Raw genomic sequence first — 25,790 nt, forward strand, 5'->3', positions numbered from 1 at the left:
TATACCTTGTAACGGTTTATTCCGGTGGAGTCATCATAACATTATCAAAATAGTGAAATAGCATAGCATATGTGATTGCACAAATCGTGGGTGGCTATACTTACTTACTTGATGGGCTACAGCTCTTCGATGAACCTACGCCGAATGGAGTATCCTTCTCCACTGGACTCGATCCTGGGCTAATCGCTTCCAGTCGCCCTGAACATTGAGCGCCCTCAGGTCGTCTTCAACTGCAAAAAGCCATCGGGTACGCGGCCTTCCACGAAGCCTGCGGCCTCTTCCGGGTTCCCTACTAAATATTATCTTCGCTTGACGTTCTTCCGGCATACGAACAACGTGACCAGCTCACCGTAGTCTGCCGTGTTGTATAAGCTTAATAATATCCAGCCCTTTGTACACCTGGTACAATTCGTGATTCATGCGACGCCGCCAGATACCGTTCTCCTGTTTACCGCCGAGTATTGTCCGCAGCACCTTACGCTCAAACACTCCGAGCGCTCTCCGATCAGCCTCCTTTAACGTCCATGTCTCATGGCCGTATAAAGCCACCGGAAGAATCAGAGTAGTATACAGCGCGAGTTTTGTTTTCGTTTGCAGACTACGGCACTTAAGCTGGTTACGAAGTCCGTAATAAGCCCTATTTGCAGCTGCAATACGCCTTTTCACCTCGCGGGTAACATCATTATCGCACGTCACTAATGTTCCAAGATACACAAATTCTTCTACCACTTCAAATTTTTCACCATCCAGCACTATTTCGCTACCACCACCACTAATGAACCCACGTTGATTGCCAGCGACCATGTACTTCGTTTTGCTGGTATTGATCGTGAGTCCAATCCTCGCTGTCTCCCTCTTAAAAGGCGCAAAGACTTCTTCCACGGCACGGCGATCAATTCCGATAATATCGATATCGTCCGCAAATCCCAGGAGCATATGCGATTTTGTGATAATGGTACCGCTTCTTTGCACACCAGCTCTCCTAATCGCTCCCTCGAGCGCTATATTGAACAGTAGGTTCGAGAGTGCATCACCCTGCTTTAATCCATCTAATGTAACAAATGACGTCGATATTTCATCCGCAACCCTTACACTTGATTTCGATCCGTCCAACGTTATACGAATCAGCCGTATCAGTTTCGCCGGAAAACCATGTTCAAGCATAATTTGCCATAATTCATTCCGTTTCACTGAATCGTACGCCGCCTTGAAATCAATAAACAGATGATGTGTCTGCAAGTTGTACTCCCGGAATTTATCAAGGATTTGTCTTAGGGTAAACATTTGATCCGTCGTTGATCGGCCCTCACGAAAACCCGCTTGGTATTCGCCGACGAAGGACTCTTCAAGCGGTCTCAATCTGTTGAACAGAATACGGGACATAATTTTGTACGCCGAATTAAGGAGGGTTATTCCTCGCTAATTGGCGCACTCCAGTCTGTGCCCTTTCTTAAAGAGAGGGCAAATGAGGCCGTCCAACCAGCTAGCAGGCATTTCCTCGTCTTCCCATATTTTCGACATAATATGGTGCAGAACTTCATAAAGCTGCTCACTGCCATGTTTGAGAAGTTCAGCCGGGAGCTGATCCTTCCCCGCAGCCTTATTGTTTTTCAGCTCTTTGACAGCTTTTTTAACCTCATCTAGTGTAGGTGACTCCACAGCTTGTCCATCGTCGCTAATATTTATTCTGTTCACCGATGCACCGTCACTTCCTCCATTCAACAAAGTCTCGAAGTGTTGCTTCCATCTGGCAGCCACTTCAGTTTTATCTGTCTGCAAATTCCCTTGTAGGTCGTTGCACATGACGGGAGATGGTGCTGTCTTTCTCCGCACGCCATTGACAGACTCATAAAACCTCCGCTTATCGTTCTGCTCCATTTTTTCCTGCGCCTCACTAATAACTTGTTTTTCGTACTCTTTTTTCTTCCTGCGGTGGGTTCGTTTTTCGGCTGCTCTTGCTTCCTTGTACCGATCTCTATTCGATCGGGTACCTGACACCAACATCCGGCTTCTGGCAACGTTCTTTTCGTCTGTCACTCTTTGACACTCCACATCGAACCAACCCGTCCTGGGTCGCCTCTGTGCAGTGCCTACCACTTCTCGTGCTGTTGTGCTCACCGCTCCATGGAACGAATCCCATAGATCGTTGATGTTGTCGCTAACGTTGATTGCATTTATCCGTTCGTCGAGCTTCTGGCGGTACTCAGCCGATACTCCTTCCGCCGACAATCGCTGGATATTGTAACACATCGTTCGCTGTGATCTTTCGTTCGATACAGTTGACAACCGTGATCGAATTTTACTGACAACGAGATAGTGATCAGAGTCAGAGGACCTCTGAATGTCCGCACATCGATAACATCCGAGAAATGGCGCCCATCCACCAGAACATGGTCTATCTGGTTGCAAGTTTCACCATTTGGGTGTCTCCAGGTGTGCTTTCGGATGTTCTTTCGTGCAAAGTAGGTGCTACTGATGGCCATCCCTCTGGCAGCAGCAAAATTTACTAGCCGTAGACCGTTGTCATTGGTAGCGGAGTGAAGGCTCTCCCTACCGATTATGGGACGGAAAAAGTCCTCTCTATCGACCTGAGCGTTAGCGTCTCCGATAACAATTTTCACGTCATGCTTTGGGCACTCTCCATAGGCTTTATCAAGACATTCATAAAACGTGTCCTTCACGTCGTCGGATTTATCGTTTGTCGGTGCGTAAACGTTGATTATGCTGTAATTGAAGAATTTGCCCCGTATCCTCAACACACAGATTCGTTCGCTAATGGGTTTCCACCGCATCACTCGCTTCATCTGCTTGCCCATCACTACGAAACCAACTCCATGCTCTGCTTTTTCACTGCCGCTGTGATAGATGTTATACTTGAATGCAGTATTGGTCGTGGGGTCCACGGCTCGGAATTCACGTTCTCCGGATCTAGGCCATCGGACTTCTTGAATAGCAGCCACGTTCACTCCAACCTTCTGCAGTTCACGAGCCAGAAGGCTCACTCGTCCAGGTTCATTTAGGGTCCTGACATTCCAGGTACCGAGTTTCCAATCATAGTCCTTATTTCGTTTCCGGGTCGGTTGCCAAAAATAACGTTCTCTTTTTCTTCTATCTCCATTTTTTCGTGGTATTTGAGAGGCTTCAGTAAGCAACCTTACCGGGGTCGCGTTACCTTCATCGCGATGATGGGGCTGCCACCTTAGGTATAGCTGACGCGATACAGCATTTCGTTAATCAGCCGCTGGGTACCAGGCAGACGCTGTTTGAGCCGCACCTCCTGGTGAACAGACGCTCGAGGCGTACCTTCTCACTCTAGCTGATGTCAGAAGGACAACAGTGCCCAGGCTGCACTACCAGCTAACTACACAACCCTTAGCTGGCGGTCTTTTGTCATCGGACGACCCGTGGAAGCGTGAGAGAGGGACTTGTGGGGACCAGAGCTCTGTTGGGCGCTCCTTCATTGATGTCAACCCACCATTTTGCAGCCCTGTGGGTGGCTATACAATGCTCAATTGAGCAATCTACTGTATATTGTCGCAAATTGGTACTTGGAATTAGTACCTTTTCCTATACAGTAGAAGTTGTATACCTGGCCACGTTCTTACAATCACGGAAGGAAGGGAAGGAATGTTAGTTCAACATCTACTAGTGAAGATGCAGGGAACCCATACTACCTTCATAGATGTCTCAGGAAGGAAAATAAAGGTGAATAATGTGGAGCTCTATTCGACAATATAGAGCGTTTGTCAATAACAGTATATGCCGAAAAATTATTAAAATATATTCATCAATTTACTTACGAACCGTCAAAAGGAGGACAAAGTAACCTGGATCTTACAAATGTTTCGCATCATATAAAAAACACGTTCAACCGCACACTTATTCACCGAACATTAAAAACAGAACCAAAAACTCGGATTTTACGAACGTTCTAAGTCCTACCTGAAACACGTCCGATCACGCACCAATGCAATTGTTTACTCACTCGGCCGCGCGAACTATCTGCTTACTGAGCAGAAACACGACAAAACAGGCACTGACGGCCATGCAATGCAGAATACAATATTTCGGCAAATCGCGCGATCGTTCTGCTGTCCGCAACAAGAGCCAACACGCACTGAACTCATAAAATTATCAAAATAGTGAAGACGAACAAAATCCGCTTAAAAACTTGGCTTTTGCGCAAATTCCTCGAAAGGAATTGCAAAAATTAATTTCAATTTGCCTAGCTTGCTAGTTAGCCACGTCGTGGTCTGAAAACCGTTATGATAGAATCTGTTCAATCATATTCACTTTCAACACTAAATGATTCGTCAACAAAACGGCAAACTAATTGCGAAACTTATTAACCGAATCAAACTTCCTCACAACATGTTACAAAGCTAGCCGTACACTTCCACTTCGGATCCAAATTCCTAATTAAAAAAACCGACCACTTTGCGCTGCGACTAGTAATACCTGTAATTGGTAATGTCACATGCTTTGCAAATCTTCACAACACTTACGTCGGTTTCAGTTACAAGGTGCGTATGATCTCACTCGGGGCCCTCCTTAGGGGCCCTACAAAGCAAGACCATGCTGAGAGTGGCTGGGTTCGATTCCCGGTGCCGGTCTCGGACAGTTTTCGGATTGGAAATAGTCTCGACTTCCCTGGGCATAAAAGTATCATCGTGTTAGCCTCATGATATACGAATGCAAAAATGGTAACTTGGCTTAGAAACCTTGCAGTTAATAACTGTGGAAGTGCTTAACGAACACTAAGCTGCTAGGCGGCTCTGTCCCAGTGTGGGGATGTAATGCCAATAAGAAGAAGAAGAAGATGATCTCACTCGCCCACATCGTTACCTTTACTTACTTACTTATGGGTCCTGTACACCTCCGGTGGTGCAAAGGGCCGACTTGAAAGATCTCCATCCTGATTTCAGTCGACTTCTTTTATTTCTTTATTGAGGCTTCGCCGACATGAGCCTCTGGGTCTGCCTCTGCTGCGATGTCCCGCTGGGTTCCAGTCTAATGCTTGTTTACAGATTTCGTTTCCGCCGCTACGTAGAGTGTGGCCGACCCAGCCCCACTTCCGATCCCGAATTTCTGTTGCTGTCGGCCTCTGGTGACAACGACGATGGAGCTCGTTGTTTGAGATCCAGTTGTGAGGCCACCAGGCCCGAATTATATATCGCAGGCATCTATTAATGAACACCTGCAGCCTTTGAGTGTTCTCCACTGATACACACCATGTTTCGCCAGCGTATAACAGCACAGATTTCACGTTAGAGTTGAAAATTCGTATTTTGGTGCGTTCACTTATCTGCCTGTTTTTTCAGATATTGCTTAAACTCGCAAAGGCAGCCCTTGCTTTCTTGATCCGTGCGCCTATGTCTATCTTGGTACCGCCGTCTGACTCCATTTGGCTACAAAGATATTGGAAGCTTTCAACATTCTCCACTGGTTGCCCGGCTACTGTGAAACTGGTAGGAGTCACCGTGCTTACATCCAACTATTTGGTTTTGTTGACGTTGATGACTAAACCTGCCGAAGAGGAGCGCTTGGCAAGGTCGTTGAGCTTACTATGCATATCACCATATCAGTAAGGTCACCCTTTTTGGACATCTTCACTAAGATACCTTGCATCCGACCAGGAAAGTTGCGGTGTCCCAGATGCAGTAGTTGAGCGGATGTCATGGGGTCAGCTTTAAGCATCTCGGCTGATATGCGATCGACCCCTGGGGCTTTATTCGATTTCATGCTTTGGATGGCTGTTTGAATCTCTAGCAGTGATGGAGCTTCGGTATTGACGCGTGTTATACGTCGGATCCTAGGCAGATCATGCCGGGGTAGTGATGGCCTGGCTGGCACTTGAAAAAGTTGTTCGAAGTGCTCGAACCAGCGTTTCAGCTGGTCAGTTGGATCGGTCAATAACTGATCATTCGCGTCTTTCACAGGCATTGTTGCATTCATCTTTGCCCCGCTTAAGCGTCGTGAGATATCGTAGAGGAGGCGAATGTCCCCGGTTGCAGCGGCTCTCTCTCCTTCGTCGGGCAGAGAATCTGCCCACGCTCGCTTGTCCCGTCGACATGAGCGTTTCACTTCCTTCTAAAGAGCCGCGTATCGTTGACGGGCTAAGACTTTGGCTCCTCTGGTTTTCGATCGATCTATCGCGGCTTTGGCTTCTCTTCGCTCCTCTATCTTTCTCCAGGTATCATCGGTGATCCATTGCTTTCTCTGGGTGCGTAGTTCGCCCAGATTGTTCTCGCTGGTGGTGATGAAGGCATTCTTGATGGCGGTCCATTGGTCTTCCACACTGCCACCTTCCGGAACATCTGCAGCACGCGTCTCCAGCTCTTCAAGGAAGGACCGTTTCACCGTGGCATCTTCCAGTCGGCGTGTGTTGAATCGTCGTCCAACTCTTTCCTCCTGCCGACGAATTCGCGCAATGCGCAGGCGTATTTCACCGATGAGGAGGTGATGATCAGACGCGATATCGGCACTACGTTGATTCCGTACATCAAGAAGGCTTCGTTTCCATTTTCGGCCGATGCAGATGTGGCCGATTTGGTTTTCTGTAAAGCCGTCACGGGAGACCCACGTGACCTTGTGAACCGGTCGATGAGGGAAGAGCGATTCCCCGATCACCATGTCGTTATTACCACAAAATTCTGCGAACAGCTCTCCGTTTTCGCTCATTTCTCCGAGACCATGGCGTCCCATAATGCGCTCATGGTTCAAGTTGTCGGATCCGACCTTCGCATTGAAGTCGCCCAAACAGATCTTGATATCACCCTTCGGGATTCTATCTACGACGGCATTGAGTTGACTGTAAAAGTTCTCTTTGTCTTGCAGATCGGCAGCATCGGTTGGCGCATAACATTGGATTATAGTAAGGTTTCGGACCCGTATTCTAAATCTGGCAACGATTATCCTTTCACTAATAGGTTCCCACTTCATAAGCGCAGGGTGTGCCTGAGCGCTTAGTAGGAAGCCAACTCCGCGATGCCGGGAAGCGTGTTCACCTCGTAAACCAGAACTTGTCCCGATGGATATCCCAGGATCTCAAGCTTCATGCGGCGTGCCTCATTGGCAAGTTGGGCCAATTTACCCTGCTGGGCTAGGGCTAAAACGTTCCATATTCCTATTCGCGTCCGTTGTTTCGCGCTAAGAGTCTTCGCCGTAAAATCAGTTCGTATTCTTTCATTATCGGATTCTCGAACAAATTGATGTTTCGGGAACAGTAGGTTGTAGGCCCAACACACTTAAAATAAATCGCAGATTTCTGTGAAATTTCACCGAAATCTCAACAGCAGAACTGTTCGGTGAAAAATTTGACAGATTTTCGGTGGTTTTGACAGTTGAACAAAGGAAAAATCGCCGAAAATTTGGTGAAATAATTACCGAACAAATCTGCTGTTGAGATTTCGGTGAATTGAAGCAAAATTCACCGAAATCGGTGAATTGATTTAAGTGTGAAGGTTCCCATTCCACCGGGATGGGGCTGCCATCTTAGGTATAGCTTCCGGGGAATAGCATTTCATACTCAGCCGCTGGATGCCAGAACAGACGCTGTTGGAGCCGCACCTGCTTGGTGAACAGACGCTCGATCAGTCGGGTCAAATTTGTTTAAAGTCCCACCCAACACCAGGACTAGGCTAGTGCGCTTTGAGCGGCACACGGTCGCTTTGATAGGGCCTGCCTGGGGACACATGCAGCTTTTTATAGAAGTTCAACAGAGCCCACTGTCGAACCCCACCACATCCTAGGCAGACTCCACATGACGCACCCTCTCACTCTAGCTGATGTCAGAACGACAACAGTGCCCAGGCTTCACTACCAGATAAGTACGCAACCCTTAGCTGGCGATCAATTGTCATCGGAAGACCCGTGGAAGCGTGAGTTTTGGAACTTGTGAGGACCAGAGCTATGTTAGGCGCTCCTTCCCGGATGTCAACTTACCATTTCGTAGCTAGATTATCGATTGTTTCAAAATTCTGGTTCCAAAGACCCTAAATCGCTTTTACCAGACATCACGAAGCTCTACTATATAAGTATTGTATTATATGCCCGACTCATTTTGTGTGACATAAAGGGCACAGTTGGTCACATGCTTCTCAAACTGCAAGGACATATTAGGATTGAAGCTAAATTAAAACCAATGGAATCTGAAATTGTATGCATATTTTCTCGCATACTTCATTATCCAATAATACCTGAAATAATAGGTGAGTTAGGAAGCATAGTAAATAAACATTAGCCTTTCGCAAATCCTTTTTTTGATGAAAAAATAAACAATAAATTATTGTGTATCGTTGGTAACGGGAAAAATTCGCAAAATCAGGGTTTGCTTAGACGAAAATTTCAGTTCAGTGTTGGGAAGCAGTTCTTGTCAAACTTATTACAGCATTCGTCATTATGGTGAGCGTGAAAAGCTGAATACATTTCCCAACACTGTCGGGGAGTGTCAAAATCGGGTCCGTAGGGGAACTGGGGGTAGGACGCCCACGTTAAGGAAAATGCCTTTTTTATCAATGAAAACCACCATTTCAGCCAGTTTTCATCAGCGCATACTGAAGAACAGCATATCTGCGACTGACTACCGATAACAGATATCTAATTGTCCATTTTATTGCACAGAAATTTGATTTTTAAAAAGCACCCAAAAAAAATGATTTTGAAACCATGCGGGGTGAGATGGGATAAAACGCGCATGTGCTTATCGTACTGATTTTCATTTTAATTGCCTACATTAAGGCAATTAACCGAATGTTTCAGCTGTTTCGGTCATACGAAATGAGCATGGGCGTAATGCCCCACACCGACCTCAGAAGTTTGAAGGCCCATAAAATCGTTTTAAAACCATTTTTGACGACGATTTCGTGTGGAACATAAAGAACACGAGTAAGCAGCATGGCTCATGGCTCAATTATTAATTTATCAATGTATAACAGCGACAGAAAGACTAAATTCCACCGAGCTAGAATTGCATCAAAACACGCAAAAATCGGTTTTTCTAGTTTTTTATGTATAACTAAAGAAAAATCATGAAATATATGTATCCAATGGCAATATTTTTCATTGCTTTATCGTATAGACTATTGAAAATAATCAAAATGGGGATATTTAACCTTATTCAGGGGTGGCGCGTTTTAACCCCTATGGGCGTGCTACCCCCATTTCCCCTATATCATTTTTAAAACTATTTTGATATCGATTTACAATACAATGTTTGGTTTTTTTTATTTGTTTATTTTGTCAAACTAACCGATGATATTCCTTGAAAAGTCCGAAAAATTTGAGAATCTTTAAATAATGACGACTATTTAAACATCTTTAACATTCTTTGCGATTCAAAAAAAAAATAGCTTCTGGAAGTCGTTTGACGGCTCTGAAATGTATTTATTTTTTATAGTCTCAATACTCTGTGTCCAAAATCTGAGAAAGTCAGATAAGAATTAAATAATTATTTGACTAGAAACGAATCATTTCTAACCTTTCTATTCGTAATAAAAACGTCCGCTACTAACACCATTGAATACCACAAACCCTGTCACCAAAACTCGTTCACCACCAATCCTCACCTCACGTTACAGACAGGTTAATATTGCAAAACCTAATCAACATGTTAATAATAACATTTTAGCCGCAGAACTAGCTCATTAATGGTCCATTGCTAGACCACAATCCCATCTCACCATCACCCAACACCAAAGCATAGTCCGTCATAGCGTCATTGCTCTCGCCTTCCAACATCACCTGTCAAAGCTACACATCGTCCTGTACACCACCTGGTCAGTCGGTCACCATCGTGGCCCACACACCACATCGTGATTAACGAGATTTAAAATCCACAATTTACGCACGCATAATGACCATATTTTGCGCTGCGGCCGTCTCTCCAAATCAGCGCGTGTTTTTCCCCCCGTTAAACTTGAACCACTTATCGAGAGCTGCGCTGATGAATCAATCAGCCGAGTAATCACCCTTTCTTGCGGGGTCTTCCCACTGGCAAGGTCCAAGGCCATTACATTGTCATAATATTTCAATTAACCATTTCTCCCTTTTCTGCTCACATTCGCAGGCCAGTATGACGATTCTGCAGGCAATTGTGAGGCGTCACCTTGGGGCGGACATTCCGCACGTGTGGGACCTCTCGCGGAATGTTAGCTTCATTCTGCAGAACGGTCACGCCACCGTGACCTACCCTCGACCTTTGCTGCCGAACATTGCCGAGATCGCGTGCATACACTGCAAACCGGCTGGGCCGCTGCCCAAGGATCTGGAGGACTTCATCGCCGGTGCCGGTGAGTCCGGTTTCATCTACGTCTCAATGGGTTCGTCGGTGAAGGCCGCCAACATGCCGGACCACTTGAGGAAGTTGTTAATCCAAACCTTTTCTCATTTACCCTACCGAGTGCTGTGGAAGTACGAGTCCAGCTCGTCCATGTTGAACGATCTTCCACCGAACGTAAAGCTGGGTCGCTGGTTGCCGCAGCAGGACATTTTGGGCCATCGGAAGCTACGCGCTTTTGTGACGCACGGCGGCCTGCTCAGTATGTTCGAAACGGTGTACCATGGTGTTCCGGTGGTGACGATGCCGGTATTCTGTGATCACGATGCCAACGCAGCCAAGGCGGAAACCGACGGCTACGCGCTCCAGCTGGATCTGGAGACGTTGACGAGCGAGAAGTTGGTGCGAGCGATTCACCGGGTGATACACGATCCCAAGTTCCGCAATGAAGCCAAGTTAGCTCATGTTTACTTACTATATTTATGGTGTGCGTCTTAAGCTCTGTTAATAATGAATCATAATTTTAGACGACGACAAACACTGTTGAAGGACACAAGGACGACTCCTCTAGAGACGGCGATCTACTGGACAGAGTACGTCCTGCGGCACAACGGGGCCTACCATTTGCAGACACCAGCGCGGAATCTGTCGTGAGTATTGATGATTTATTGATCTTAATTATCATTGGTTTGGAAATAATTGATAACATTGAATTTGTGAATAGTTAAAAACAATAAACAATTGCTTGAATCTGCGGAAAATTCCAAAGACTTTCCCTTGTTTTTTTTTAAAGAATCTAACGAGTGAAGTGGTTCAGGAATTGTCTATTATGACTCTTCTCAATCTGAACGACCTTAAATTCCAAATTCAGATTCTCACCTTATGCGAGTGGAGGCACATCATCCTACTCGTAGAGTTACTCCAATATTTTTGTATACCAAGGTGAACCACTCCATATATATAGATTATCGATAGCAACTTCCGGTCAATGGTAAATATCAACCGACTCGACTCGATGAATTGAGGTTATGTCTGTGTATGCATGGACGTAGCTTGAATATCTTGTACAGGGGCATGTAATATTCCATAAAGTAATATTTCAGAATTTCAAATGAAACAGTATGAATTTTAATAGATTCAAAGAAATTCTTTTAACCTTCCTACAGTGTTTGGGTTAATTGGACTCAAATCGCACTTTCAAATTGCAAAAACTTTCAACGAAACAATGTGGAGGTTTGAAACTTCTTGACTATTCCTATTTCATGGGAAACTATGTTCGTAGCCGTTGGCCTACTTTGTAGGACGTTCCTGAAGGGCTTAAAAAAAACTTACACTAACGGTGTTCGCGGGTCATACTGATCCGGATTTGATTTAGCAATATCTCCGGCATTTCTCAGCCAAATCTACATGTTTAAATACCCAAAATAATTGTCTACTCATTTTCCGAAACTGACCTCAAATTGATGATCGGCCACATCCAAATTATGTAATCACCAGTTGAAGGATTAACAGTTGGCTTTGTATGGACCAAAATTTCATAATAATACCGTGCAACATCGATTTCATTGTTGTTTGCATGCGGAAATGTCCTGAAAATGATATCAAAGGTATGAAATGTGATGCTGTCAGAATTCCTGCAGGTGTTCTAGGTTTTCCTAATCATTCTGGAGTGCATACCAAAATAATTTACCACGTCCAACACGCTCGGTATAATATCAATAGCAACTCATTGTGCCTATATAGGTCATTAGAGGCCATGCGTATGATTTACGATTTAGATATCAAACATTCTAAGCTCTCCAAATCTTCCTAGAGTTCAGACCTATAGTGTCCATACGTTCATAGAGTTCAGACCTATAGTGTCCATGACGTCTACGACGTCAAATACGGACAGTACTATAACAATAACATCCGGTTATGCCCATATATTTCCTCAGAGGTCACGCATATGATTAACTATTTATATATGTACAAATAGGACGTTCTAAATTCTTCAAATCATTCTGGAATTCAGACCAAAGGGTTCTACCACGTCAATTACGCTCGGTACCAAATAACACCCCATTGACTCCACATACGATCCTAGGGGCCATGCGTATGATTTACGATTTGGATATGTGCAAATCGGATGATCTAAATAGACCAATTGAAATTTTATCGCCAGTGGCGTAATAGATCATTTTCAGGCAACGGCGGCGTTGTGGGTTGCCGTGAGCTTATTTAGTGCATTTCAAAATCACTGTCAGTTTTTCTGACGATGCTCCAGGAATTCCTTCGCAAGATTCTCGAAGAATTCATTTGGAAATTCATCCAGGGATTCCTTTGAAGATTCTCCAGGAATTCCCCCGGAAGATTGCATGCTGATAACTGTCATGTATATTCTTTAGCTTTCTTACCACAACTGCTTATGGATTACTATTTGGGAGTTAATAGTAACCCATGGTGTAAATGATGAGGCATGAAAGCTACCATTGCCGGCCACGCTCATCTTCGCCGTTACTGAGAAAAGGAAGGAAATTATGATATGACATCTACTTAACGATAGGCCAGCGACTCACTGACGCCTTCATAGATGTCAAAGAGTTGGATTTTTGGTAGGAAACATAGTTTAGGAATATCATCATAAGCGTGTGGCAGTTTTCGGCAAAAGTTTCATTCAGTAAAAAAGAATATTTGATTTTAATTACCTTCATTTTTGAGCCTAGCCTAGCCTTAGCCTAGCGGTAAAATGCGCGGCTTTAAAGCAGGCCATGCTGCGGGTAGCAGGGTTCGATTCCCGGTGCCAGTCTAGGCAATTTTTGGCTTGGAAATTATCTCGGCTTCACTACACAGATAAAAATATGTTGTGATTTTAAATGTATTTTCATGCACATATTTGGAGCATGCAAATAAACGTAACATTCAATCGATCTCACTATTCTTTTAAACCGAAATAAACTTAAACGGTGCTTGCTTGTAAAATTCAATCAAATTTAATTGAATAACGAATGTTAATTCGTTTGATGGGGTAACTTGCAGTTTTACACGTCGTTGAATTTTCAAAATTATTTGCTGTGTAGGCATGAAAGTATCATCGTGTTAGCCTCATGATATACCAATGAAAACAATGGTGACTTGGCTTAGTAACCCCGTGGTTAATAACTGTGGAAGTGGTGAATAAATACTAAGCAGCGAGGCAGCAATGTTCCACTGGGGGATGTAATGCCAATAAGAAGAAGATTTATGAACGAAAACGGGCATGGCAAGTGGCTAGCGGATGAATTAATCAGCTATTTGATGAGATGCTCTACATGCTGTCTGAGTGCTTTCGTTTCGACTTTCTTGCTGAGAATCCAAGGACTCGGTACACTGGCGATGTCGATCGAATACTATACGCCTTGATCTTTGTTCAATAATGGCTTCGTCTTCGTTGTTAAATGTTGCGTGGGAAGGAGGATGTTTTACAAGGTGGAATGCCTTTACGAACTAACGCAGCGCTCATGTTTAGGAGGTTTCCATCCCTCCCACCCTCTTGTGCGGCAGATTGTGGACTTATCTTGACAGAAAATTCAGGTCAGTAAATTTCCACCAAAGAAACATCTTGGTTCCAGCCCGAGCAACACCAGTTACACAAAAGTGGTTTCAGCAACTTGATTGGGACTGAATCTGGTCACATATAAGTTGCAGTGGCTCATGCGGAACATTTCTCCGTAATTTTGTTTTCCTTTTCAAACCAACATTTTTGACAGCTGCCGCATCTAAATTCCCTTTTTTTGCGGGTGGTTTTAAAGGGGTTTCCAAATACGCTTATAAGAGGTTTATAGTGGTCATCTAGAGAGGGCCACTTGGCCATATCTTACTCTTTTAGTTGTCATCAGATGGTTGTCGTGTTATAATGAGTTCTTGAAAAGAGGCTTCCGAACCTCTTGAAAGGAGGCTTCCGAACCTCTTGAAAGGAGGCTTCCGAGCCTCTTGAAAGGAGGCTTCCGAGCCTCTTGAAAGGAGGCTTCCGAGCCTCTTGAAAGGAGGCTTCCGAGCCTCTTGAAAGGAGGCTTCCGAGCCTCTTGAAAGGAGGCTTCCGAGCCTCTTGAAAGGAGGCTTCCGAGCCTCTTGAAAGGAGGCTACCGAGCCTCTTGAAAGGAGGCTACCGAGCCTCTTGAAAGGAGGCTTCCGAGCCTCTTGAAAGGAGGCTTCCGAGCCTTATGAAAGAAGGCTTCCGAGCATATTGAAAGGAGGCTTCAGAGCCTCTTGGAAGGAGGTGTCCGAGCCTCTTGGAAGAAGGCTTCCAGGCCTCTTGGAAGGAGGGCTTCCGAGCCTCTTGGAAGGAGGCTGAGCCTCTTGGAAGGAGGCTTGAGGCCTCTTGGAAGGAGGCTTCCTGAGCCTCTTGGAAGGAGGCTTCCAGGCCTCTTGGAAGGAGGCTTCCGAGGCCTCTTGGAAGGAGGCTCTGAGGCCTCTTGGAAGGAGGCTCGAGCCTCTTGGAAGGAGGCTCTGAGCCTCTTGGAGGAGGCTTCCAGGCCTCTTGGAAGGAGGCTCTGAGCCTCTTGGAGGAGGCTGAGCCTCTTGGAAGGAGGCTGGGGCCTCTTGGAAGGAGGCCTGAGCCTCTTGGAAGGAGGCTTCCAGGCCTCTTGGAAGGAGGCTTCCGAGCCTCTTGGAAGGAGGCTTCTGAGCCTCTTGGAGGAGGCTTCCTGAGCCTCTTGGAAGGAGGCCTGAGCCTCTTGGAAGGAGGCTTCCAGGCCTCTTGGAAGGAGGCTTCCAGGCCTCTTGGAAGGAGGCCTGAGCCTCTTGGAAGGAGGCTTCTGAGCCTCTTGGAAGGAGGCTTCCAGAGCCTCTTGGAAGGAGGCTCTGAGCCTCTTGGAAGGAGGCTCTGAGCCTCTTGGAAGGAGGCTTCCCAGGCCTCTTGGAAGGAGGCTTCCCAGACATCTTGGAAGGAGGCTTCCCATGCCTCTTGGAAGGAGGCATTCGAGGCCTCTTGGAAGGAGGCTTCTGAGCCTCTTGGAAGAAGGCTTCCGAGCCTCTTGGAAGGAGGCTTCCGAGCCTCTTGGAAGGAGGCTTCCGAGCCTCTTGGAAGGAGGCTTCCGAGCCTCTTGGAAGGAGGCTTCCGAGCCTCTTGGAAGGAGGCTTTCGAGCCTCTTGAAAGGAGGCTTTCAAGCTTCTTGAAAGGAGGCTTCCAAGCCTCTTGGAAGTAGGCTTTCGAGCCTCTTAGAAGGTTGAGAACCTCCATCCTCCAGGAACTGCTACGGTATATTCCTCCAGACTGAATTCACGATGGATTTTTTGTAGAATTAGGTCAAGGAGTTTTTGAAAGATTTCATGAAACATGTCCATCATGAAGGTTTATTTTAAAGAAGTTGCTGAATAAATTCGCGGAGGAATTTCTGTTTCAAACCCCTATAAATTTTATAAATTTAGGGATTAATAATTCAAGAAGTTGAAGTTTTTTCAAAGGTAGTTTATAAGAAACTTATTGATCCAGTAGACGTCGTTCCTTATAGTAAAGCAAAAATGCGCGTAGTGAACTGCTTATGCAAAATTTCCACAAGTCTTAATTCTAGTTTTTCACGATTTACTCATCTTAACTTGTGATTTCCACAGGGGCCCTCCTTAGCCTTGTGGTAAGACGCGCGACTATAAAGCAAGACCATGCTGAGGGTGGCTGGGTTCGATTCCCGGTGCTGGTCTAGGCAATTTTCGGATTGAAAATTGTCTCAACTTCCCTGGGAATAAATGTATCATCGTGTTAGGCACCGTGAAGGCACAAATGGTAACTTGGCTTAGAAACCTCGCAGTTAATAACTGTGGAAGTGCTTAATAAACACTAAGATGCGAGGTGGCTCTGTCTCCCAGAGTGCGGATGTATTGCCGATAAGAAGAAGAACTTGTGATTTCCACATGAGGAAAGATCATATAAACCTGTAGGAAACTATAATGAACAAAAAATACGAAACTAGCTACATTTCACAATTATGATGAATCCTATTCGAAACATGTTTTTATGACTATCTAATGCATTTCAAATTTGTTTTAAAAATTGTCCTGGGTTTTGTCCTCGAATGGCAGTGTAAAATGACTCAATTGCATATGAAATAATGGTGAACATTATGATTGTTTGTTTATCTTAGCAAACGTGAAAGTTTTAGTGAACGAAAATCTTACGGGTGAGGGGAAAGAATCGCGTATCGTTAAATGTAAGTAAAAATAAAGGAATTGACGAGTTTGTACTATTTCATTTAATTCCACTACTTTATTGCACCTTTGACAGATACGTAATTCGAGTCAAGTACGAGACACAGAAGACGGCTTTACTGTTGAGGTCGAAATACTTATCTGTCAAAGGTACATTAAAGCAGTGGAATTAAATGGAATAAAGCTATGTCCATTCAGAATCCGGAATAATAAAATCATCTGTATCTCGGTAACGGATTGACGTACAAAAGAGGTTAATACACCAAAACAAGGGTAATTCACTGTACTTTAAGGAAAAAATATTGATACAAGTCATTTCTTCTTGTTTGTAGTGAAAATTCACACCTTCTTCTTTATACCTCTCATCAAAAGTTGCACACCTCCGGAGTCAACTTCCTTGGCACATTTGTTCCACATTTTGGTCATCTGAGGCGCGTCCCGAGCTGTTTTCCCACTTTTCTTAAGCTTCCGCTTCATTACTGCCCAAAATGTCTCGTTGGGCCGGAGTTGTGGGCAGTGTAAATATTCAATAAGACTAAGGAATCACTTGACACGGGAAAGCACAACAACCTTCCTGCAAGAGGATCAGCACTGTACTGGCGGGGACGGGAGTGCCAATGCACCTGACGTACTGGCGCTTCTGGCACAGTAGTGCCATAACACTGAGACCATCATTCTGTCATCATCGTCATCATTACCAATCATACGCGAGGGGTAAGAAGGTATCAGAGTAAACACCGAATAGGAACCTCACATCCCCCTTCCACTCAAAAAAAAAAATCCATGCGTCAAATTGTTTTTTATAAACTATATACAATATAGATGCATAGCACCCCAGTTTTATCTTATTCTATCTTCCACTTGAATTTGATGTGCTTATCGCTTGTCTCACTTGTCGCATGAATGAAGATTATACGATTTTTATTATGGACGGCACGGTTTTTAGTGGAATTGGGCTTCACCTCAACTTCCAAGCGCTTTCTAAAGCAGATAAAGGACAATAATATAATAAAAACACTTGTAAGAATGTGGCCAGGTGTGTGGAGAGAATCAGGCCCGCATAATTATGGATTTTGGCAGAATCTAAAATTACCGTGGATATGTTTATCTCTGCTTTAACTCCATCCACGATTTTTGCAAGAATTCATGAAATGATGTGCTAAAAATAGACTTTAGCTTAAAGAAGTATGCAGTACAATTATCATCGAACAAATCAAACATATCTAACATATTTCGTGACATTCATAATGTTAAATATTAGCAATCTACTTCTTCCTCTCTTTCTTCCTATTCTCCTTCTTTTTCTTCTTCTTTTTCTTTTTCTTCGATAACTTTAAGTTCCAACTGGAACCTGGAAGGCCTTTCAGCTTTGTGTTTTACCATTTCCACATTTATTAATTGAAAGCCTTTCTCTGCCTGTCAATTTTACGAAGTTAGCCGAAAATGTTTCCAACCTGAAGGCTTCCTATGCCAGACCGAGAATCGAACTTCGGATTGGTAATTCGACGCATCTGCTCGCAAGACTAATAGGAGACCCATGGCAAGAAATAAATTTGATAAACTTGGTGCAAACGATCACCGTTTTGTACATCTTTTTATGAATTCCTATAATAAAACACGATTTCAATATGTTAAACTTAAGTGTTTACATGATTGTTCATTTGGGTGGTACGTATACTGTTCCGTATTTTTTCAACGCAACGTAAAATGTTACAATTACACATTTTAGATCGTAAGAATGATTATGATTATGACTCTATTACATGCCGTTTTTCATTATATGATATAAGTGTTAGTAGCCTTCTACTACTGCTAGGCTTCCTGCAAGCATATAACTTATGACATTTAGCTTACACACTTAATCGACGTTTTTCCTCTCGGTAAAATAAATTGACGAACATAATCGTTAAAGCTTACTTTTACTGATATCTCGTTAATAAATATGACGTTTCCCAAGTTTACTGAAAATCGGCAATCAAGATTGCCATAGCGATCGGTAGTTCGAAACTTTACCGAGTTTCAGCATACCCATCTGTCAAACGCAAAACTTCTAGCGTGCTCTATAGAGTTATATCTCTGTTGAAACAAAAAAACGTGAAAAAGCAAAATCAATAGAGAAATAAATTCTTTTTGGTAAGCATTTAATCTGATTTAACTTTCTCCGGACACGATACCAATCTGATCAAAATTTACAGTAGATTTTATATTGACTGCTACATTGAAAATAATGGAACTTGTGTACGTTTTTTTTATTTCCAGCCCATCTGTTTTCACCTCTAAAAATGACGCTATTTATGAAAATCACTTCCTTCGCGTGAACATATTTATCATGAAACAAATATCGATGGGAAAATTACGAACCAATATACGTGAAAGAACCATTTGGGTAGCCTCTGTTCCCGCTTCAACGTTTACAGCGAGCGAATAGAAATCTAGTGCATTTTTATAGACAAATTCGTATTTACATTACAGTAGACGTTCGATAACTGCAAGTCATTTAACTGCAATGTTTTTTAACTGCAATTCCATAGTTGCAACAGTTTTGCAGTTATCGGACCGCTAAACTTCAAATTAATGTCAAATTCAATGACAGCTGCATTGCGCTGCACATTTAGATGCACTTTTATTGCATTTGACGTTGATTGACAACCGTTTGACGTCTAGAATGCGTTGCAGTTATCGAACGGCATTCGTTAACTGAAAAGTAAACATTTTGCAGTTATCGAACGGCTACTGTACTTGTACCTTTTCACAAGTTTCATTTTGTACAATAACAGAAATATGGCATTGAATATATTTTACTTTCAAATTGATTGACTTTTTTGATTTATATTTTGACTCAACTAAAAATAAATAAAAATAATTATTTGCTGAATTTCGGCAAAGCACTTTACCGATCAATACGGTAACCCACTACCGAGCGGCACGGTAAATTTTGACAGCTGGATGGTATCGAACATTTTACGACCAGTCGGTAATTTGAACTTCCACCGAGATTTTTACCGAGATATCAGCTGTTGGATTCTCGGCAATTTATTTTGCCGGCCTCGGCGAAAAAAATTAAGTGTGTATAACCCGAATATCAAATATCTTTTTTAGATTCACTTCTGGAAATCGAATTCACCACCTAAAACTTGATCATACCGTGCCTCTACTGGTTAGGCTACCAAATATGTCTTTTCAGTATACAGTAACATCCTCTGAAATTGTGACTTTATTATTTTTCCCATTATAAATCACGGTTTCGACTTTTGGTTTTAATGGGATGAACTTACGCAACGTTCGGGTCAAGGGATAATTATTTATCATATGTTCTGTTAGTACTTTGTTCCCCTAAACTATTGTTTTCTGTAGAATATGAATGTTTAAGATCTTGGCTACAACTCAAATTAAATTGTTCCTTGTATGCCCAACTTTTCCGTCTGATACATTTCCAAGAAAAAATTTACGAAAATAACAGAACTTTAATATTGTTTCTTCCATTGTTATTACAAGGACTTTGCTTGAAAATCCTTTTTATAACGAATACAGATGATCTGAAGAATACACAATAAGATTGGATTATTCATATTTAGCATGTTATTATGACGAAGCTAGTTTTATACAGTTTTCGTTTCGCTTTCGACGAAAATTAACTCATTTGAATTTAAATGAATTTCCGACAGTACCTTCAACTTTCTTTTTGCTCTAGTGAATTCAATAGTGTGAGTGTTCAGAGGTTCAATTTGCTTTTAAGCTAACGAAAATCTCAATTCACTTGTATAATCTTAACTTAATAAAAACGTGTTGGTATTGATGCATTCAATTCAATCCAATTTTCACTTTTTAGAAACCGAAGTGACATTTTAAGTGTCTTTAATTTGACTCGATTTGTCTTATAACCAAGAGACTGTAGTGGTTGAACAAATTCGGAAGTGATTGCTTTATGCACCTTTTGAACGGGTCTTTTTTTTTATTCCTTTATTTATTTATTCAGGCACTCTGTGTTACTTAACCGCTACTGTGCCGAGATCTACTGTGGTATTCAGCTGTGCAGAATACACAGAATCTATCAGATTTCGATTACCATTATTGTTGTCGTTGCCAGTTCATCTCATCGTCATGTCGTGCATCCAATGATGTTGCATTGTTCGGTTGCCATTTTATCCGGGTACGTTGGAGGAATGCCTCCGAGAAGAACAAGTTGTCAGTAGTTATCAGGCAGCCATGACGAAAGGCGCGTCTCCCAATACGCTACCGCCTGGGCAGCGCATCCAGCGACTGACGAGGGTTTGATGGAGGGGCTGGGAATCGAACCCATGACCATTCGCTTATAAGGCGAACGTGTAGCCAACTACGTTACGGGACCCCCCAATTAAACGGGTCTATCACTTTATCACCAGCGACACTCTTTCCCACTCGTGAGAATAAACGTTGACGAAATAAATACTGTCATCACTTGTACTGTCAATTTGCTACTCATGCAACAAAATAATGTAAACATGTCGGATTGAAACCGCTTTTGATGAATCCATCTGAATCAAGATAGCGTCTCCGCCTATCTGTTATTCTACTCATTTTAGAAAATTACAAACTTTCCTCCATCTTTTTTAAGCGCATCTCTCAGCATTGGCTGGCTGAATCTTCTCTGATTAATGATAGGCAAATCGTTATTGCTCTGAATACTTATTTCACTTTTGTTGTGCTTGCCGTATACCCAACTCTCCATCGGATTTTAACACATGCCGTTTTATACTTTTTTGACATCTTTTTGTCTTTTTTATTTGATAAATACCGTTATATTTGTCTCGGTGGTTTTCATTAGTAGCCACCTTTCTACCCCGGCAGTTTTAATTAACCACCACCTTCAAAATAAAAAAGTTTAAATTGTTGTCAGCCAATCAATTTCTCTTTGCTTCAAGTTCCATTGATCGTTTCCAATTGATGACTTCTTCTTTCAGGCAGTGTCCATTACACGCCGTAAGCCCCTATGTGCTCAACAATATTCAAAACCTTCTCCAGGAATTCTTCATCTACTTGGTTCACCAAGCACTTTCCATTATACGATTTTTCGACTTCTAATTGTCACCACATTTTTACTTCGGTGTTGCTCGTGCTCGTCGTCTGTTTCTTTACGATTAAGAATTTTTTTGGTGCTATTTTCATAACAGGCAGTTTACTTTACATGCCATATTTTTATCTCAGCGGTTTTCTTTACACGCTCTCTCTATCGATAATTTCTATCTTTTTACTCTGGCAGTGTCCATGACACGCCGCCTTTTTCTACCCGGTCAAAAATCATTTTTAATCTGGCGGTATTCATTACACGCCATCCTTTTCTCTCAGCGGTTTCCAATACACGCATTTTTCACATAGGTGGTTTTCATTACACACCATCTTTTTCCTCGGCAGTATTCTTTACACGCCGCAACGGGTGGTTTTCATTACACACCTTTTTATGAGGCGGTTTTCAATACTCGCCATTTTCAATTTGCCTTACCACAACAGCAGTTTTCATTACATACTGCTTCATTTCTCCCTCACGTCAAATGAACTGTTCTGAAACTTATCACTGCACACCTACTACGATAAATATTTCCAAAGTATCCCATGACAAGTGATTCCTTTTGTGTTCGGTAACTACTGATACTGTGTTTTTTATCTGACCTGACATGGTCGCCAATGTAAATATTCAATAAGACTAAGGAATCACTTGACACGGGAAAGCACAACAACCTTCCTGCAAGAGGATCAGCACTGTACTGGCGGGGACGGGAGTGCCAATGCACCTGACGTACTGGCGCTTCTGGCACAGTAGTGCCATAACACTGAGACCATCATTCTGTCATCATCGTCATCATTACCAATTATACGCGAGGGGTAAGAAGGTATCAGAGTAAACACCGAATAGGAACCTCACAGGCAGTTTCGTGGATTTATGTTTTTATCGATGAAATCTTCGTTATTATGGATGACTTCCCGGATGTAGTGGCAACTCGCCAAATCTGGCCAAAGCTTCACGGGACCTTTATGGGCTTTATGGAAGGTAGACCGCGGTTTTTGAGACATTCATTCCTGCTCCTTCACACTTCGGTCTTTGCTCCACAGTTGCATATCCCTTGCCAAAATAATCTGTTTTTTTTTGTAAGTTTGTCCAAAAAGCAAACTTAAATTTCGCAGGAACTACTCCTCGTCCCGTCGCCATGTAGAATTTTTGGCTAGGAAGCTGTCCGAAATCCATTTTGACGAAGGTTCCATCGTTGATGAGCAGGATTATTAACGTGGGTGTGCAGACTTTTTTCTCTCCTTTCGGCTTCCATCTGGAATAATTTTTAACTCGCTGCAGGAAACATCGTGAAATTTGTACCACAGCAAGTGGGCGCCTAGATAGACAAACCGCTGTAAAAGAATTCTTGCAGCGGTCACTTTCCTTGCCGCTGCAATAGAATGAATGATTCCGGATTCTAAATGGACATAGCTTTAGTACAAACTCATCTTATGACAAGTGACTACATTAAAAAGCTTATAAAACAATTTTCTTATCAAAATGCGTTTTGCTTAATATTTTCATTACAACTCTACAATGAATTTTTAATATTAAATTGTTATGATAGTATTGTTTTTTCACCATTTTCTTCTTTTTCCAGCGTCTTCACCTACTATGGTTTGGATGTGATCTGCTTCTTCCTGGCTGCTGCCTATCTTCTCCGACTGATGGTTCGACGGGTGCTGAAGCCGCAAATCATTCAACTTACCAAGGAGAAAATTCATTAGCTTGAAGTTACAGAGAAAGTTTCAAAAACTTAGGTAATGAAACGCTTACACCAAAATATCAAAAAAGGCAATACAAAGTGACACGAAAAGTGAGATAATGTAAACTAGTGAGAAATCGGCTTAAGCATTGGATTTATTTCAACAGTCTCAGCGCTTTAAAAAAAAATGCAAGGATGAAATCAATATCGCACTTTGGGGAAAAAGAACATAGTTTTGTAGACCATTTTTTTGGTATGTTTTAAAAAACTAAAGCAAAACTTGTTGGCAATAGAAAGCACCAACAATCTACAACACATTTGGGAATCGTTTCCTCTTCTCTGTAAACAGTTGTTAGCATATTTATGTAAATTACCTGTGCTATAATGGAAAGGAAAGAATTACTAATGGACAATCTCTGTTCTATTCTCCAAAGGGAATAACAAAATCGCTTTAAAACGTGCAGACATTTTCCCCTTATCAAATTTATATCAGATTGCCTTTCCTAAAATGATCTGTTCTACGTACCGTGGAGTGCTTTTCTCTTCAAAGAGTAGTCCTTTCAGGACCGGCAGTGAGACGAGCTCGATGAGCGATTTATTTTAATCATAAACTTTTCATCCACATCCACACAATGTGATAACTGGCGCAAAAGCGTTAAAGAAATAAATAACGAAAACGGCAAGGGACGAGCGCAGTGAAGGAAAATCATAGTTTCATTTTATTAACGCTAAAACCGATTAGCAACCGCTTTGAGGGGTTCGCTAGAGGGATTTAAAATTTTGCTCAGTTTTTTTTTCGCTACAAGTAGAATACGGGAGTGTAATACTTTAATAGTCACTAGGACGTGAAACCGGGATAGTATAAGTGTCCATTAATTTATTTGTCCCATAACCCTTGGGTGACGGGTGACTCCGAATCACGATGTACAATGTTTGCGGTGACTGTGAAACGGTTACTGCTTTTCAAAATGTATCGAAATGGAGTCAGGAATCGATGTAAGATCTTTCAGCTAGATTTTAAGTGTGTACAGATAGATGTTTAGATGTACAGATGTACTGTAAATACTAGGATAATAAAATCAAATCACTTTGGATACTGTTGTGAAAAATAATATCACAGTCATGTGAATATAAGCCTTTTATATTTTGAAAATGTAGTTTGATGACTAAATCGCTAATGCGGCGCAAAACGATATAGGTATGCATATTTGTATACGAATAAAAATAATTTATATCAACAACACAAGGCAAGGGCGTAGATTGCACTAATGTACTACACTGAATAAATCGTTATTGTCTTCTTTTTTTTCAAGAAAATTTCACTCAATTTTCGAATGTGAAATTATTAAAAAGCTTTAGTTGTCCCTTTTTCAATGCAAAATGAATAAAATTTCCGTAGCAAAAAAAAGACGGTAATAGGGTAAGACGGAATAATGCGCCCCACCTGGCCAAAACGCCCTACACAGTATTAATTTTTGTGTAAATTTACGTTTATTTTCATGCACATATTTGGAGCATAAAAATAAACGCAAAAACGAGTCAGATATTAAATTTACACGGATTGAAAATGTAGTCATGCGTAATTACATGACATGTATTTTTAATTGAATCTATCCAATCGTTTAATTTTACACGATCATGTAAATTTAAACAATGATTTAATTTAACATTTCGTTTTTTAGATTTGGAGCTCTCAGCAGAAAAAAAATATTGACTTAAATGAACGATCTAAGCCACAATTTCAGAACCCAAAGCTGTATATAGTCCTTTTTAAAAACATTCATGGAAGAGAAAATGAAATTCCAAAAATATGGGAACGCAGATACATATTCAATCAATTTAATGGTAACTCTAAATATTTGTGATAGAGTTATTTAAATAAAATGACAAGCTTCGTAAATTTTATTTGTTTATTCTTACAATTAGACATGTAGCAGTCTAAATAATAGCAGTAGTATCAGTCTCCCATTACTTTAAAGTTCGACAACGCAGAATATGCAAAATACTGGCTATCCGGAATGCAAGTGTTTTGCCATCGACTTATCATTTTGATTCAACGCAATCCAACAAATCGCAAATCAAAATAGAACAACAGAAAATACGGCTTGACTTCAAACCGAAGTGTCGCTGAAAAGCAGATGCCTTTTATATTACTCGAAAATGTGCACCGTGTACGAGTAAAATCCACACTCAAGAATTGTACAAAAGCTTTGCAAAACTTACAGTTAATCTTGTCTGAACAAGTAAAATGAACCACCACCTCATTAGGTAAAAGCTGAAGTGCACTTGTGGCATCCACTATATTTCTGTTTTCTTATGTTACTGAACTTTTACTCGACGATTCAAAATTAAATCAAAATTGATTGAAAATCCAACGTATATCCATTTATTTTTAAAGTAGCAGTTGGAAAATACGCTGTACTGTAAAAACATGTTAAATAAAATTTAAAATTATGTGTTTTTCGATGCTCTTGTTATGTGCATTAAAATACACGTAATTTTCAATCGAATTCATGTTTCAATTAATTAATTATTACAGCAATTATAAAATCTACTTAATTTTCAATCAAATTCCCGATTCAATCAATTCATTATTACATCATTTCTAATTTACATGTCGT

The 25,790-nt window shown here is 41.9% G+C and overlaps 1 protein-coding gene across 1 annotated transcript in view; it reads left to right on the forward strand.

The window, feature by feature from the left end:
- The window catches only part of LOC134220443 (UDP-glucosyltransferase 2-like), a 90,795-nt gene extending 66,534 nt beyond the window's left edge, over positions 1-24,261 (forward strand). The window contains exons 4-6 of the mRNA XM_062699501.1: positions 10,067-10,731; positions 10,804-10,926; positions 23,065-24,261. Of these exons, the coding sequence (XP_062555485.1) occupies positions 10,067-10,731; positions 10,804-10,926; positions 23,065-23,191 (915 nt within the window). The 3' untranslated portion in view covers positions 23,192-24,261. The remainder of the gene's footprint in view (positions 1-10,066; positions 10,732-10,803; positions 10,927-23,064) is intronic.
- Positions 24,262-25,790: the final 1,529 nt, after the last annotated feature.

This window comes from Armigeres subalbatus, chromosome 3 (assembly GCF_024139115.2).
Source record: "Armigeres subalbatus isolate Guangzhou_Male chromosome 3, GZ_Asu_2, whole genome shotgun sequence".
In the NCBI taxonomy this organism is placed as follows: Eukaryota; Metazoa; Arthropoda; class Insecta; order Diptera; family Culicidae; genus Armigeres; species Armigeres subalbatus.